We start from the raw sequence: 15,469 nt of genomic DNA, 5'->3' as shown, positions 1-15,469 counted from the left end.
TCTTTGCAGCTGCTGGCGCAGACCTGGATTCCTGACAACGTGCACAGTCTCTCACCTTCTGCTCAACATCTCTGTCGATTCCTGGCCACCACACGGCTCCTCTGGCAAGCCCCTTCATCTTGACAATTCCTGGATGAGCTGTGTGAAGAATGTCCATGACATACGGTCGAGCTGGCTCTGGAATGACCACACGACTGCCCCACAGCAAACAACCTTGGTACACCGACAGTTCATGCTTGCGGCTCACAAACGCTGCAAACTCTTCTGGCAGCTTACCCTCTGGCCACCCATGCTGCACCCAATTGCAGACTCTAGCCAACAGCTTATCCCTTGACGTGAATCTTGCCACCTTCCTAGAGTTCCATGCTACTTCCGGCGCCATTTCCAGCATCCCTACTTCCCAAAGACGCTGCTCCTCTTCCTCTGCCCTACTGGCTCTCAGTGGTAAACGACTGAATGCATCAGCATTGGAAAGCTTCTCCGCTGGTCGATACTCAATTTCATAGTCATAAGCCGATAACATGAGGGTCCAACGCAGCATCCGTGGTGATAGCACCTGGGGAATGGGCTTGGCATGGTGCAACAGTCCTAAGAGGGGTTTGTGGTCTGTCACAATTTTGAAATGTCTCCCATATAGAAACTGATGATACTTCTTTATGCCAAAGCCGATGGCGAGCGCTTCTCGGTCTGTCTGGGCATAATTCCGTTCTGCCGCACTCATAGTTCTCGACGCATATGCAACCGGTCTCTCGCTGCCATCTTCGCACACATGACTCAACACAGCACCCAGTCCGTACGGGGATGCGTCACAGGCCAGCACTAGGGGTTTGTTGACATCATAGTGCACCAGAACATGTGATGACTGTAGCAGATCTTTCGCCTGGCGAAATGCTTCCGCCTCAGCTTCCATCCAACGCCACTCGCGACCCTTGTCCAACAGCCGGTACAGTGGCTCCAAGGCATGAGCTGCTCCTTTAAGAAACTTGTTGTAAAAGTTCAGAGCTCCTAAAAAGGCTTGAAGTTCCTTTTTGCATGTCGGCTCTGGGGCCTTGTGAATAGCACGCACCTTGTCTTCTGTCGGCTGCACACCTGCAGAGTTCACACGGAATCCCAAGTAACACACTTCCTCAACACCAAATTGACATTTGTCAAACTTTAGTCGCAGACCGTCTTCATGAATTCTTTTGAGCACTTCTTGTAAACGAGCATTGTGCTGCACCTCATCCTTTCCACCGATCAAGATGTCATCCAAGAACACAAGAACACCATCAATTCCATGCAACAGTTCTTCCATGTACCTCTGAAAGATAGCCACTGCCACTGCCACGCCAAATTGAAGACGGGTTACGCGGAACAGTCCCCGATGTGTTGTAACCGTCAACAAGTCAGCTGTTTCTTCATCAACAGTCTTCTGTTGATACGCCTGTCCGAGGTCTAGCCTTGAAAACTTCAAGCAACCTGCCAGCCTGGCAAACAGCTGCTCCGGTGTCGGCAGGGGATACGTCTCCCACTGCACTACACGATTGACTGTGCTCTTGTAGTCCCCACAGATCCTTATCGATCCATCTTTTTTGACAACTGGAACGACAGGTGTTGCCCACTTCGAGTGCCGCACAGGCTGGAAAATGCCTTGGCTCACCAACTTGTCCAGTGCTTCGTCCACCTTCGGTCTCAATGCAAACGGTACTTGTCGTGGCTTCAGAAATCGCGGCGGAGCTGCCGGGTTCACCTCTATGCGTACAGGAGGCCCTTTACTTGTCCCAAGTCCAGGCTCAAAGACTGAAGAATACTTCTTGAGCAAGGCTGTTGTTCCCCTACTGCCAGTTCGACTCGGCTCGTACACACTGTGAACACCACTCAGACTTATTCCCAAAGACTTGAACCAGTCCCGACCGAGAAGTCCGATACTAGCACCCTTAACCACCACCAATCGCAGGCGATGTTCCTGCCCCTTGAATTCCACCTTCACGGTCAGTTCACCCAACACTCGTAGTTCCTTGTTATTGTAAGCTCGGAGATGAAGAGTACTTGGGCGCAACGCCCTTTTCGATATTCGCAGCTTCTGCATAGTCCGGTCGTTGATGACTGAACACACTGCACCAGAGTCCACCTCCATCTCTAGGGGACTTCCGTTGACGCGCACTTCCACTCTCACGGCTGGCTCTTCACCAGACAGCACGAACACGTCGTAAACGTCCGACGCAGCATTCTTGTGACGGCCTCCACTGGCCCGTTTTTTGTTCTGAGAGTTGGGTTCAGCCGAAGCGCGAGCTGCCGCCTTCCTCCTGCATGCTCTCACTATGTGCCCTCGTTGCTTGCAGAAGTGGCACTGCATATTCATGAATGGGCAACTGCTTGGCGAATGCGCACCCTTGCAGCGGAAACATACGCTTGTGCTTCCAGGCGAACCAGCCTGCTTATGGGTACCCTCCTTGGCTGTCACTGGCGCAGAGACCTTCGCAACACACGGGTCGAAACGCTGCCCGCTCACGCTGCCAACTTCACACGATGCGGCACTGCCGCGAATTTGCTCGGTCTGTCGCTGCGCAGATTCCATTGCAATGGCTTTCTCCCGAGCTGTAGCAAACGTAAGCTCCGGCTCCGCCAGCAACCGACGCTGAAGGGTCTCGCTTCGCACCCCGCACACTAGCCGGTCGCGCAACATGTCATCGAGCGACGCACCGAAATCGCAGTGTTCCGAGAGACGTCGCAATTCTGCGATGTAGTCGGCAATTGACTCACCGGGCTGCTGTTGACGTGTGCCAAACTTGAAACGCTGTACTGTCACCGACGGTCGCGGCGAGAAGTGGTTTGAGAGACGCCTGACGATCTCATCGTAGGCCACGGCCGACGGCGCATCCGGAGAACAAAGGGAGCGAACGATGGCATACGTTGCTGGGCCGCAAACGCTGCAGAGCGTTGCTCGCTTCTTCTCGTTACCGTCGATGTCGTTTGCTTGAAAGAAAAATTCGAGGCGCTCCAAATACAAGGGCCAAGACGTCGCCTCTGTTGGAACGAATTCCTCAATCGTGCCCAGCGCAGTTGCCATTTTTACCTCGTCGCTAGACCAGTTCATGTTGTTTTTGATAGAATTGAGCCAAGCGAGCAGTCATTTCCTCGACTTCGAATTCATTGACTTCTTGATGCACAGTCTCTGATTCTTACTTCTGGAATATTGTTTGATGGGTTAAACAAATCAGCATAAAAATGTAATGTACTTCTGCATTTTCAAGATGTGAATATATATTGTCAAGTAGGGGTGATGGCAGTCCAGCAGTCAGGAAGACGGCGAAAAGAAACTGTTTACTGGGCTGACCTGTGCTGACAAACAACTGAATGACTCGGCGGCAGCATCAAGCGTGCTCAGCGGTTGTCGAACAGAATGCCTTCTGCTCTTGGCCGTGCTGAATTTACAGCTGGCGAGGAACCATCGAGATAAGATGCTAAAGCAACTACAACAATCTGGAACAGTGCGGAAGCAGCTACGCGTGGCTGCGATCGTTCAGGATGACTGGTCGCCTCTTGCGTCATGAACAAAAGTGTAAAGCAGAGTGCTGGCGGCTTTGAGCGTGAACAAACAAACAGTACAAATATTCGTAGCGATATTAAATCCATTAAGCAGCAACATGCATCACCTTGAAGATGGCGCTAGAAGTTTTTTTAAAATTTTCATTTTCATATTTTCAGGACTTCAGAACTCAGATTTGACTGATGTTTGCCTCACAAAAGCTCGTAAAAGTGCGATAATAATCATTATCATTTTTAGTGATTAAAAGCTACTGGTGCCTCATTGGGGCTGCACAAAATTGAGGAGTGTGAGAAAACTTCTGCAGTTAATGGCACAGAGGCAAGCTTTTAATTAAAAAGTAGTAATAGTCTGCTCTGGTTCTAATAAGCCCAAACTCAAGAAGTACTCTTGTGGTAAGGCTTTTGACTTTCTGGACTATTACTGTCACTTCCAAAGCTGTTAAATTTATTTAGTGAGGCAGAGTTGCCAAGCACGCTTACATGGCAATTCTGTTAGTCACAAAGACAGTGCTGCTCCTGTCTGTGAAACGTGTACAGGCTTCAACACTTGCGGGTTGTCTGGTGAGACCGTGCCAACTGCAACCCTCTTCTTTGCTTATTGTAAGCCCACCTGCTCTGTGTTATCTTTGTGATGTATGCCCTTTTCAGGATTTGTACATTAAGCCATCCGTAACACTGCCAGAAAACGTCGGCCATCTTCTTTGATGCACGATCTGGTGTGCCTTATTGTGCCGTGCTGTGAATAGGACTCTACTGAGGCAGTATCTCGTAAGGCGGTGAAATGAAATTTTGGTGTAGCCTGTTAGACGTATGCATTGTCAGGGCTGCTGCTTGGTGTGTGACCCGCAATTGTGCAGCCTTCTAAGGTATCCCTGGAGGAGGAAGGGTAAATGGCGTCCTGTATGTGCAGGCGGCCTACGATGGCATTCCTGCCAACAACCGGGCGCTGTTCCTGCTTGGGGCCCTGGGCCCCACTTCAGGACCGGAGGACATGCGGGTGTTGGCGGCTGTGTTGCTGCGGCGCTTGCTGTCGACCGAGTTCGACGCCTGCTTCCCCAAGTTGCCAGCCGAGGCCCAGATCCAGGTCAAGCAGCAACTGCTTCATGGCATTGAGACCGAAGCTAGCAACACTATGCGCAAGAGACTGTGCGAGTGTGCAGCCGAGCTGGCTCGCAAGCTGATCGGTAGGCTTCTCATTTTTGCAGAACTGTATGTGGTGTTTCTTTTTTTGACTGCGATGGGTGTCTTTTGATAGTTCTAGCTGTTTCCATAGGCATGTAATAGGGGTAAAAGAGTAGTGGAAGCACCGTACCCAGGTTTGTCAAAGCAGAATGGAGGCTTTGTTTTTCCTTCTGTATTGGTGTGCTCAGGTTTTGCTCGCTGATTAAAATAGCTAGCTTTGCATCCTAGAGCAGCAGTGTGCATATTAGGTATGCCTCTGAAATTCACTTTTTATTTCTGTATTCAGGAAATAATGTTTGCAGCATGTAGAGTGAAATTTTCTGTGTTCAAATCTTGTTCTAACTGTTGTGTTTGCCCTTTGGTTTATGCTGTTCATACACATGCGGAATACATGCTTATTTGTAAAAGCTCCTGGTATGGTGCTGAATGGAACAGTGCATTAGAGAATTGTCGGCTGCATCAAGTCAAGAAAAAAAAGGACCTTTTTTTACTTGTTATCAGAGACCTTCAGATCTGAAATTCTGCTTGGAAAGCCATAGCTAATCCTTTTTTAACAATCTCCTGCCCATGGAAAAAGTAGTTTTTAGGTAGCGTAGCTAGTATTTTTTTGCTTTTAACAGAGTATGCTCGATTCTGAAGTGCATAGTTTCACATTTTAGAGGAGATAATTCTATTCCCAACAGTATTAGTTTCAAGCATGTTTTAAAAGAGAATATGAAAAAAAATGCACAAAATTTTTAACCAGAACAGAAAAGATAGAAACAAAACCATCAGTGTTTCTTTACACAAGCATAACATTAAAAAAAAATTTCAGAATGTATGTTTTATATACAAGGGACCTGTGCAATATTTCCTTCAGATATCTGCCTTCTCTGTGCAGAGTTTCTTGAGGTATATAAGAAAACCTTAGCCCTAGGGAATATCATGCCATGTTGTGAAACACAGATTGGCCGCATATGTCTTGCAGCAAAGCATTTTTTCTGCTCGACTTTGCTTTCCTCGTGGCACATTTTACAGTTTCTAAATTCCTTAATTCTCTGGGGCTTGCGCCGGAGACTGTGAGGTGCTTGTCCAGGAAGAACAACACTGGTGGTAACCTTGGGGTCATCTGTGGATCCGAGGATATATTCTGTGCCACTGCTGTTGCCGTCATCCAAAAATGTGCATGTAGATGCACCAGTATATGTAGAAACGCGCTGTTTCCACAGAGCAGGGGTGTGCCCTCTTGATGTCATCATGGAAACTACGAGCGTTTATCTGACTCCAGAGGGTATGCCGGAGGCTTTTTAAATATCACTGTGCAGTGGGAAAAAAAAAACAGAAAAGCAAAACTGAAGGAATAGTTCTTATGCTACCCACTGGTTGGTGCTAGCTGTCCAGATGTGCTTAAGAAGTGGGAAAATGCGAATTTGAAGCCATCGGTAGTGGGCTGTGTATGGGAATAGGCATATGCAGGAAAGTGTTAAGATGTGCTCTGCTCCTATACTCCGTTTCATACATCAGGTGCAACACTGTCAAAGCTAGCGCTCTTGTTTGCACTGCCTATGTCCGTGATCAAAAAGTAGTACGTGTTCCTTGTGGTGAGTGAAAATTAGAAAATGCTTTGCCTGTGAGCTTATTACATGATACACTTGTCATGAGCTTGCTTAAATGCACTCTTATTGCTGACGACACACTGTCGCTTTCTCGTACCTTAGACCACTCAGCCCAAGAACAGCCATGGAGTAACACACCTCCCTTTATTTTTTCATGCGGACTACTCCTGTACTTACCATAGTATTGCACCTGGTGTATGAAATGGGAGTATAGAGAGGCGCTGCACCCATAGGTGTGCTGAGCCTTCTTGGCCAATGGGCCCAAGACTTGGCAAATGAACATTCCTCTCGTAAAGTTTACGCTGCCATTGTTTTGCAAGCCTCAGAAACTTGCCAGTTTTTGTCGGCGTAACTGGGCATGCCAAACCACTGACATGCAGAGTTGCCACGAAATCTGGAGTCTCCGAGAGTTACGTCAGACTTGCTTTGCCACTGCTTTAATCGCAATCTCCTTGGGTGTTGGAACAGTCCAGCCAGCATGTACTGCCTCTGTTCAGGAATCTGGCTTACTCTGCTTCCGATGACTGCTGGCGTTTTGGGAATGTCGAGGCAGTAGCTGGATCAGTGTGGGACTCAAGCTCGCTGTTGTCTCCATGGAAAGCTAGCCTTCTCTTGTTGCTCCTCTCCTCCTCTTTGGGTGTCCTCCGATTTCTGCTCTTTGTAGGTTGCCTGACCATCTTTGCCATTGACATCCTTGGGTGGCCTTTTTCTCTGACTGCATCTCCCTGTAATGGGTTTTGATTGTATGTTTAGTGATCTGATTGGTGACAGTTGTTCCTCTTGAAGCAGTTCTTGATCTCGGGAATTCATTTTTGTTACCGTATGTCGTCCAGCTTGTACTGTTCAATCTTCTGTTTTGTGTAGATGACGATGCCAACAACCACTGGCCAGAGTTTCTCAAGTTCCTCTTCTCGTGTGCCAGCTCCGCTAACCCTTTGTTGAGGGAATCGGCCCTGCAGATATTTACGTAAGTATATGCAGCCTTCTGACCTGATTCATGTGTTAATCCTTATCTACTGTTGTTTTCGCTCTGTCATGCATGTTTCCATCAAGCATTCAAATAGACGGAGATTTCCCGACTGAAGTTCTTGTGAACAGTAGCATTTGAAGACCTGAAGGATTGTAATAAGCTTGGTGCATTTATTCGCGGTATTTTACGGTATGCTTGCATAGTGATGCATACCAGTGTTTTAGTGGGGCTCTCTGTATGATGTGCACAGTAGCTTACAGTTTACTTTCTTTTTATTAACAGCTCTGTGCCTGGAATATTCGGGAACCAGCAGAGCCGATACCTGGACATGATTCGACAGATGCTGGTCCAAAGCCTAGCTGATACCAGCAATGCCAATGTAAGTGCATCCTGAGTGCTCTGTGTTGAGTGGAATTGTGTTCTAACATACCGCAGTAAACTCGTAAGTTGAACTTGCATACCTTGAAGTATAGTCGACGACTGATTTTTCGGACTCTCTAGGGACCACGAAAACGACCGGAAAATCGGGCAGTCCGCAAAATCAAATTTCACCGAAAAATTCACTAACTTATTACCAATATGCCGGAGGAAGTGGCCAGTTGTATTGCGCACATTCTAGAGCTCCTCATGACTATATTTCGCCGCGCGACATACCATAGAAACGTGTGCAAGGGCCGCACTTTTTTTTTCCAGATTCGAGGGCCAATTATCGGGTGCGCCCCATACACGCAACATGCGAAAAAAAAAAAATTTAGTAAAAACACACCAACCAGGGAATGGGCGACATTTATTCTACGTTCAATCGTCACTTGCAGAGTATTTAACTCTTGAGCTGGTGCTGTGCTCTGGTGCACGCTAATCCCAAAAGAAGCCGTGCAACATGTCCGCTGTCAATGCGTAGCCGTGTTCCGCACTTCCATCACGTAGAGGAGCAGCTCTTCTCCAGTTCGGGAAACTCGCACGGCTTGCCTCGGAAAGCGCGCTTTTTGCAGCTTGCGTTTCTCTTTTGGTTGTACCATCATCGAACGCACTTCTCGGCCACGTTGAATTTCCCGCCAGCTGTTTGCTTACCGTGTTCGAGAGCTAACTCCCAGCCGTGTAAAGTAAGGTGCTAGCCCATCGTGCTAAAACTCCATGGATGCTCTCCAGAGCTCGGCGGCAGCACGTGAAAGCCACCACCACAACTAATACGGCGATCGCACTAACATGCATGACACGCCACATGCTGACACGCCACATGATGCCAATGTGGATAGCGGAAAATTGCGGCAGAGAAAAAAGTTGATGATGATGATCACGGCCTCGGGCGCCATCCATGGACGGCACTTGGAAGCTCCTGAGCGCGCGCCGTGGCCACCGCAATGTGCTCCGGCGGCGCGCCAAAAGCACACTTCGATCGCGGAGGCCACGGCGTGCGCGATCAAGCGCTCCGCAATCATATTCGCGTTCCGAATTCGGGACGAAAGACTGCACAGATGAGTTCCGTGAACTCAGACTACGGTTCAAGTTCGTGCGGCGGAAGACATTCAAGAATAGTACGAATTCGAAACCATGCGAGCGCAATGTGCCGACTCGCGCAGAATTTCAGCATCACAAGAGGCTCCCTTTAAGCTTGAATTTCGTTTTGTTTGATCAAGTTTTCGGTCTGTCCTGCAGTTTGAATTAATGAGGTTCCACTTTACACTTTATATGGTTGCTTGGGTACTGGTGGCGAGTGCGAACGAGGTCCGAAAATTCGAGTGGTCAGTTGCGGTGCATCCGAAATTTCAAGTGCTCTTATACATTGGCTCTATGGGCCATGTCGTGGTGCCGCGAAAAAGTCCGAATAATCAAGCATGTACGAAAAATCAGGCGTCCGAATTTTCGGTCGTTGACTGTATCAGTAAAGTCTAGAAAGTTTCTCATGATACACAGTTCCAATAGGGACCATGTGTTTATCATCACTTATCTGAAAAGGTTTTTGTGATGAAGTTTGGGTCTTATGAAATGTGAACTATGGAAACTTGAGGGGGGGGGAAGAAAAAGGGAACCAGCCAGAGGATTGCGCGGCCAGCAGGCCTTGCTGTGAACCAACAAGCAAGTCTGTGTTAACGCGTCAACAGTGTATGTTCAACTTCATGTGCTGTTAGTTTAAATGGTTTTCAATAACCACAACATTAATTTTGCTCATATTGAGCAAATTTTCTGTTCCTCCCATTGCGTTTTAATCATTAAGAGCCAGCTATAGAGCATTTTGATCTTTTGCTGATATCACTTTTTAAAATTACGGTGCTGGTGTTGTTTACGAGTTCTGTACAGCACTGGCATTTGAATGTAGTTGATCCATTTTCATCGCATGGGAAATTGGCTCAAACTCTGAAGGTTGTGTCATAGGGATCGAGTAGCTGTTAGAGGTAAAATCGGTGCGGGTGCTGCAAGTGCCCTTGTCCACTGGTGACCTTGTGATGTGCTTAATTACATCCTAAATTACTGCTGTTGAAATGGATTGGTAAAAAGGTTGCCCGATAAGTCATGGTACCGAGGAAATTTTCCCTGCAGAGTGTGGTTTTCAAGGTACCCACAGTTTCACTTCACTGCTCCTTTCCATCGGCTTCTGCTGCTTCATTTCCAAGTGGCAACATTCTTTCTGTGCAGGTTCGGTTTGCAGCTGTGAAGGCGATCATCGCTTTTCTTTTGGTGCACGAAAAGGAGATGTCTATACAGAGGATGTTTTCGGACTCTCTGCCTGTGATGCTGCAGGTGGGTTATTTTATTTTTTTTACTGCGTTGGCAGTGTAGCTGTCATTCTACAAAAACAGCGGGTCTGTACCTGACACCTCTACCCCCAGAAGTCCATGCCGCTGCAGTAAAAAAAAAAGCGATTGCAAAATTTGATTTCAAGATGCAATGGGAAGGTGGTCGGTGTGAAAGTGAGATGCACAACCAATGCTGCTAGTGCGGATTTGTTGCATCGCATTGAATGATTACGTGGGCATTTTTGGGGGGAGCGGGGGAAAGAGGTTCTGTCTTATATTTAGGAGTTGGACTTTCGGTTCTTAAGTTTTGAAAATTTGGCAGACTTTTTTTTTTTGGTTTTTATTTCAGGGTGCTACTTTTTTTTTTTTTTTCGCTGAATGTTATTTTCAACCAGTGAGATAGTGACTTTTCTCGGTGACTTGATGTAGTTTTGCATCGTCAAAAGTAACTTAAAATCTATTTTGACACACTTGTTATATTGAACAATTTATAGACCAGTAATTAACATGCAAAGGATAGTACTTCAAACTGTGCTTGTAGAAATTGCTACCATTGTTAAGAGTAACTAAAGTTAAATGAGATAGCTGACAGACAAAAACGGAAGTGGAAGTTTACTTCTAAGAACTAGGTTGACGTGTTATCATTGGGTTGTCATGCTGCGTAGAGAGCGAGGGCAGGGCATCACGTGGTCTGGTTATTGATGGCAGCGACAGTAGCCAAAACATACTTTTTTTTTGTGACGCTTCTGACGTGCATTTTATTAACCTAATTAACCGAATAGCTGCTCTAAGCAGTATGATAGTGAAGAAACAGCGCTTAGTATAGAAGACGGCAAGGAGGTGGATGCTCCCTGGTTTGCAGAGGCGTGAAAGCTAACTGAGCAATACGTGAAATCCCACTACTGTGCTTGCTTATCCTACAATACCATCGTCACGCCATGGACCTGGTTTCCTTACTTCTTAATTTTCAACTTTAAGGGACTGTAACTCCTATTCAGCAGCCAGACAGCTATGTCCTGCAAGTGAAAGATATTGACTTTTTTCGATTAAAACAAACTGAATGTTGAGAAGTGAATTTGGCGTGCTGTTTTTGGTGTTTTTCGGTTTAAACCGACAAGTCCGACCCCTACTTATATTGTGAAAGAGAACCCTGGTTAACTTACTACTATATTAGGATACAACAACAAAAAAAAAAAACAGCAGTAGCCAACAACTGGCCGCAGGCTGTGGTGTCCTGTATGACTTGGCTTGCCTATCATGGCAGTAAACAATATGAGCTCTTTAATGTTTGGCTGTATCAAAAAAGCTGATTGTATAAAAATTCCTGAGCTTACAATTTTGTCTTGAGATAAGCTGCTTGTTTCGGTAACAAGAAAAGCTTTAACAATGGACTACTTTTCTGTCGCAGAGGAATTATGTGCAGTGATTCTGAATCTGCGTGAAGCTCTACTACAGAGTTAGGTTGTATCAGACTAGAGAATAAAGTGCTGGAATGCCTGCCTGTTGTATAGTATTAGTGAGAAATCAGTACTCCGGACGTACCAACCTCAAGCAAAAATCTTGTCTTGTCTTGTGCTTTGAACTAGCCCGAGCTTACCCAAGTTACTCTCGTAAGCTCGGGTAAGTTATAATGAGGTTTAACTGCATTGACTTTCTGAATGAATGCAGGTGGTGTCTGAAAGTATAGAAGGACTTGAGGATGACAGTGTGCTGAAATGCTTCGTGGACCTGGCTGAGGCATGTCCACGTTTCTTCCGGCCTCAATTGGACTTGCTGATGACGATCTTCATTCAGGTAAGCCCTCTTTCTCGTGGTGTTAGGTTTTCGTTGCACATGAAAAAGCTGGAGAGCAGCAGGTGCATTGATGTTCATGTGCAGGATGTGCTGGCTGAAATTGAGCGGAAGGATTTGCGCATTGTTTCATCATTTGGTGCTCTACAGCGCATGTACTTCTTGAACGTAGCCTTGTTAGCACTTATGTCTTCACAGTGTGTTTTGCTGCCTTGTGCTCAAGAACCTCGAGTGAGATTCCAAAACGTAATTGGAGGCACCCTTGTGCTCGTATGGTATACCGTATATACTCGCGTAATGAACCCACTTTTTTCTCGAAAAATTGACTTCAATTTGGGGGTGGGGGGGAGGGGTTCATTATGCGGGAAGAATTTTTTTTCGAAATTTTTCGGGCGATTAAATTTCATATCACAACATCAATCAAAAATGCAATCGCGGCCTTACCTCTATAGAAAAACCACGGATGCGATGTGAATAAAAAAATTTATTTCACACACTGCTTGGCTAGGTCTCGTGTTATCACTCGGCCTCGCTCTCCGAGTCGAGGCTTTCACTCGCGTCGCTCGCAACTTCGTCGTCGTCATTGTCATTGTCCCACAACGCGTCGTCTTCTGTGCCGTCCAAGCAGTTTGAGATTCCAGTTTTCTTGAAGCTGCGGACGATCACATTGGGGGTAATTAAATTCCACGCTTCCAAAATCCATCGGCAAAGCATGTTGATGGTTGGCCTTCGTATCTTGCCAGTCGGTGTCAGGTCGTGGTTGCCCGCTGCCATCCACTCAGCGTACAGCTGCCGCACGTTGTAAATGGTTTTTTGACAGACATCCAAGTGGCTGCAGCACTGAGGTTAGGCCACCCGGAATTACGGCAATGTCTGTTCGCAGCTCGCGCAGCTGCAGCAATATGGCAGGTGGCTGACGTCCAAATGCATTGTCTTTACTTCGTTTTACTGCCGCTGCGCACAAACGGCGCTATGAGCAAGGTTTTGTTTTGCATTTGACAGATGGCACTAAGCAACCAGATCCTTTAAGATCATCATCATCCTCGGCAAAAGCGCACGGTCGCCAAGTTTTGTTTTCACGTCACCTGCGCTCGTGTTTTCGGCGTTTCTCTGGCATTAGACAATAATAATCATGCTGTTATGGTAAAGGAAAGGTGCGGCAATTGCCACTCTCACTAGGAGGTCACCCGAGCTGCGCTGTGAGCGAAGGGAAGAAGAGCCGTAGTGAAGGGCTCCAGAATACTGAGCTACCCCGCCAGCATATCTCGCATTAAAAGAAGCTGGCTGCATCACGTCGCGATCTGTCGACTTTGTTATCGTCAGCAGTGCCGGCCAGTCGCGCCGAGATAACGCGAGCATGCTCCAATATGGCCCTGAAGATCAAAACGCAGCTTTTACGCGAGTATATACGGTATATATGGTAATCACATTACTTCTGCAGGTGACATATTGATCCTGGTTACCACATTTTTACATTGAGTAATGTATTGGCAGGCAAGTAGTGGTTGGCGGTAGAGCCGAGTAGGGCAGGGGTTAAGTGGCTGCAGCTGCCTCTTGTGGGTTACCAATGAGCAGGAATGACGTGGTGAACTGTGTTGCAGGTGATTGGAAATACTTCGGTGCCAGACACGTGGCGGCATCTGTGTCTGGAGACGCTGGTGACCCTGGCAGAGAGTGCGCCAGCCATGGTGCGCAAACTTGCTGGCAGGCACATTAACCAGCTGGTGCCCCAGCTGTTGCGCATGATGGTCGAGCTGGAAGAGGAGCCCGACTGGGCTGTCCAGGATGACGTGCTTGATGAGGACCACGACAGGTGCCGAGATGTTTCACCAGCACCTTCCCTCCTTCCCTTTTTTTTTATCCTTTGCCTCTGTTCATGGGATCAGTTGGCCTCGTTAGCATCGGATAACTGCACTGGAAAGTGCAGTTTGTCTCTGTGATGCTGGTATTAGTCAGTCTAGGCACGTATGAATAGTTTTTTTGTTTCGAAGTGAATGGTAGTTTTCTTCGAATAATTCCGAAGCGATTATTTTGAATACTTTTAGCACACGAAAAAGGTTGAGTGGCACTACAGGCATTTTTGTAATAGTGTTTTTTTTAACAGTCAAAGCCATTACGTAATAAAGAGAATGCATTGAAGCTTTTTCATTCTCATTGGAGCTGTGCCGACATCTTGCGAAATGGCAATCGGAAATCGGTGGAGTCGACCTACATGCCAAGGCGGCATGTTTGTGGGGTGTGAGACCGATCTGTCTCACACCCCGCTGCTGGTCTCCACTGTCATTGCATCATTGCGCAGCTATTGCTTTTTTAAGCAACGATTCCGTGAACACCTGCCAGGCGTATGCTCCTCACGTCCATCGCCACCGTGCGTCAGGCGTCTGAAAGGGCCGGCCATCTCCATGTGCCAGCTTCCTCTCGTGCATGATTAGCGAATTTCACGTGCAGAAGAGCGACTTCGGCAGCTGCAGTAGCACAAATTCATTCCGTGGAAATCAAGGCTGCTGCATGACATTCGATTAGACAGATTTCCCATAGCGTGACCCATGGCTGCTGTCATGATTCGCTTCCGCGGGGAGCCACTGTACATGAGCAGATTGCCCTGAGGATGCCACCATGTGGCAGACACCAGCTGTCTGCACGCCTGCCCCGTCAGGACCAATCAGCGAGTGCGCATTGGCGGCGTGCGTAAGCGGTACCACATTATGCTAAATCTCTCCATTGATGCATGCTGCTGTGCCGGCTACGGCGCGTGTGCACCATGACAAGCACGGCCGCACACACCTGACAGGTAGAGATTGGGGTGCCGCACTTTCACCTGCTCGGGAGCGCAGGCACATGGCTCAAGTCGGGGCTTTGGTTGTGCGTGCGCCACGGTGCCGTCCCGGAGGAAGTATGCTGTACTGAAACCACAGGCAACAAGAGTTCTGAAACGTTATTCGCTCAAGACGATTACTTCGAGATTTTGAGTACCAAACATTTGGATCGAATCGAATATAGAACACTATTATTCGACCGAACATTCGATATGATTGAATATTTGCACATGCCTAATTCAATCCAATTTTAGTGAGGACCATGCGCAGAATTTTTACTGTACATTAGCTGACCTATTTCTCGGACCGCAATAATTCGGACTTGGACAGTGTTTCGGGCTTCACTGAGGAACCATCTGGCGCTTCATAGGAACATGTACATATTCACGTCCAATATTTCAGACCCTGTGGAGTCCAGAAGTTCGATTTTTCGGACCAACATAGACCCGAATGATTTGTTGTTGTATGCCGGCCCTTTGGTGCCATGAAAGGTGCAGTCTTTTATTTATGGGATGAAGTGGTTTCAGTAGTTTTAGGTATCTGTTTCCCATTCTTGCTGCTGTAGTTAATGGTATACTGTTTGTTGCCATCAGGGGGGCCTACAGGCTACTAAGACCGCACGTGGTTTGCGGCAAATTGCTGGACAGGAGACGCGGGTGCAACCTGAGGAGCTCCCTTCATCTCCTTCCAGTTCGTTCCCTCTCTCGGTATTTGTGACTGTCGTTGCACTGGGGAACACTCTGTTCTCACTTCGAATTCTTCAAAGAAAATTACTATTCACTTCGAACCAGAAGGCACTATTTGCGCACCCTTAATGTTTTTGTTTATTTGTTGACTTGTGGTAACATATTT

At 47.2% G+C, this 15,469-nt stretch overlaps 1 protein-coding gene across 1 annotated transcript in view; it reads left to right on the top strand.

Moving 5' to 3' along the window:
- The window catches only part of Karybeta3 (karyopherin beta 3), a 42,474-nt gene that overhangs the window by 9,042 nt on the left and 17,963 nt on the right, over positions 1-15,469 (top strand). Inside the window, exons 2-7 of the mRNA XM_089542882.1 lie at positions 4,439-4,712; positions 7,170-7,272; positions 7,558-7,654; positions 9,910-10,014; positions 11,679-11,804; positions 13,403-13,614. Of these exons, the coding sequence (XP_089399008.1) occupies positions 4,439-4,712; positions 7,170-7,272; positions 7,558-7,654; positions 9,910-10,014; positions 11,679-11,804; positions 13,403-13,614 (917 nt within the window). The remainder of the gene's footprint in view (positions 1-4,438; positions 4,713-7,169; positions 7,273-7,557; positions 7,655-9,909; positions 10,015-11,678; positions 11,805-13,402; positions 13,615-15,469) is intronic.

This window comes from Amblyomma mixtum, chromosome 5 (genome assembly GCF_055824585.1).
Source record: "Amblyomma mixtum isolate Tamu chromosome 5, ASM5582458v1, whole genome shotgun sequence".
Lineage (NCBI taxonomy): Eukaryota > Metazoa > Arthropoda > Arachnida > Ixodida > Ixodidae > Amblyomma > Amblyomma mixtum.
Note: the sequence above shows the minus strand (reverse complement) of the source record. Positions and strands in the feature narration are given on the sequence as shown.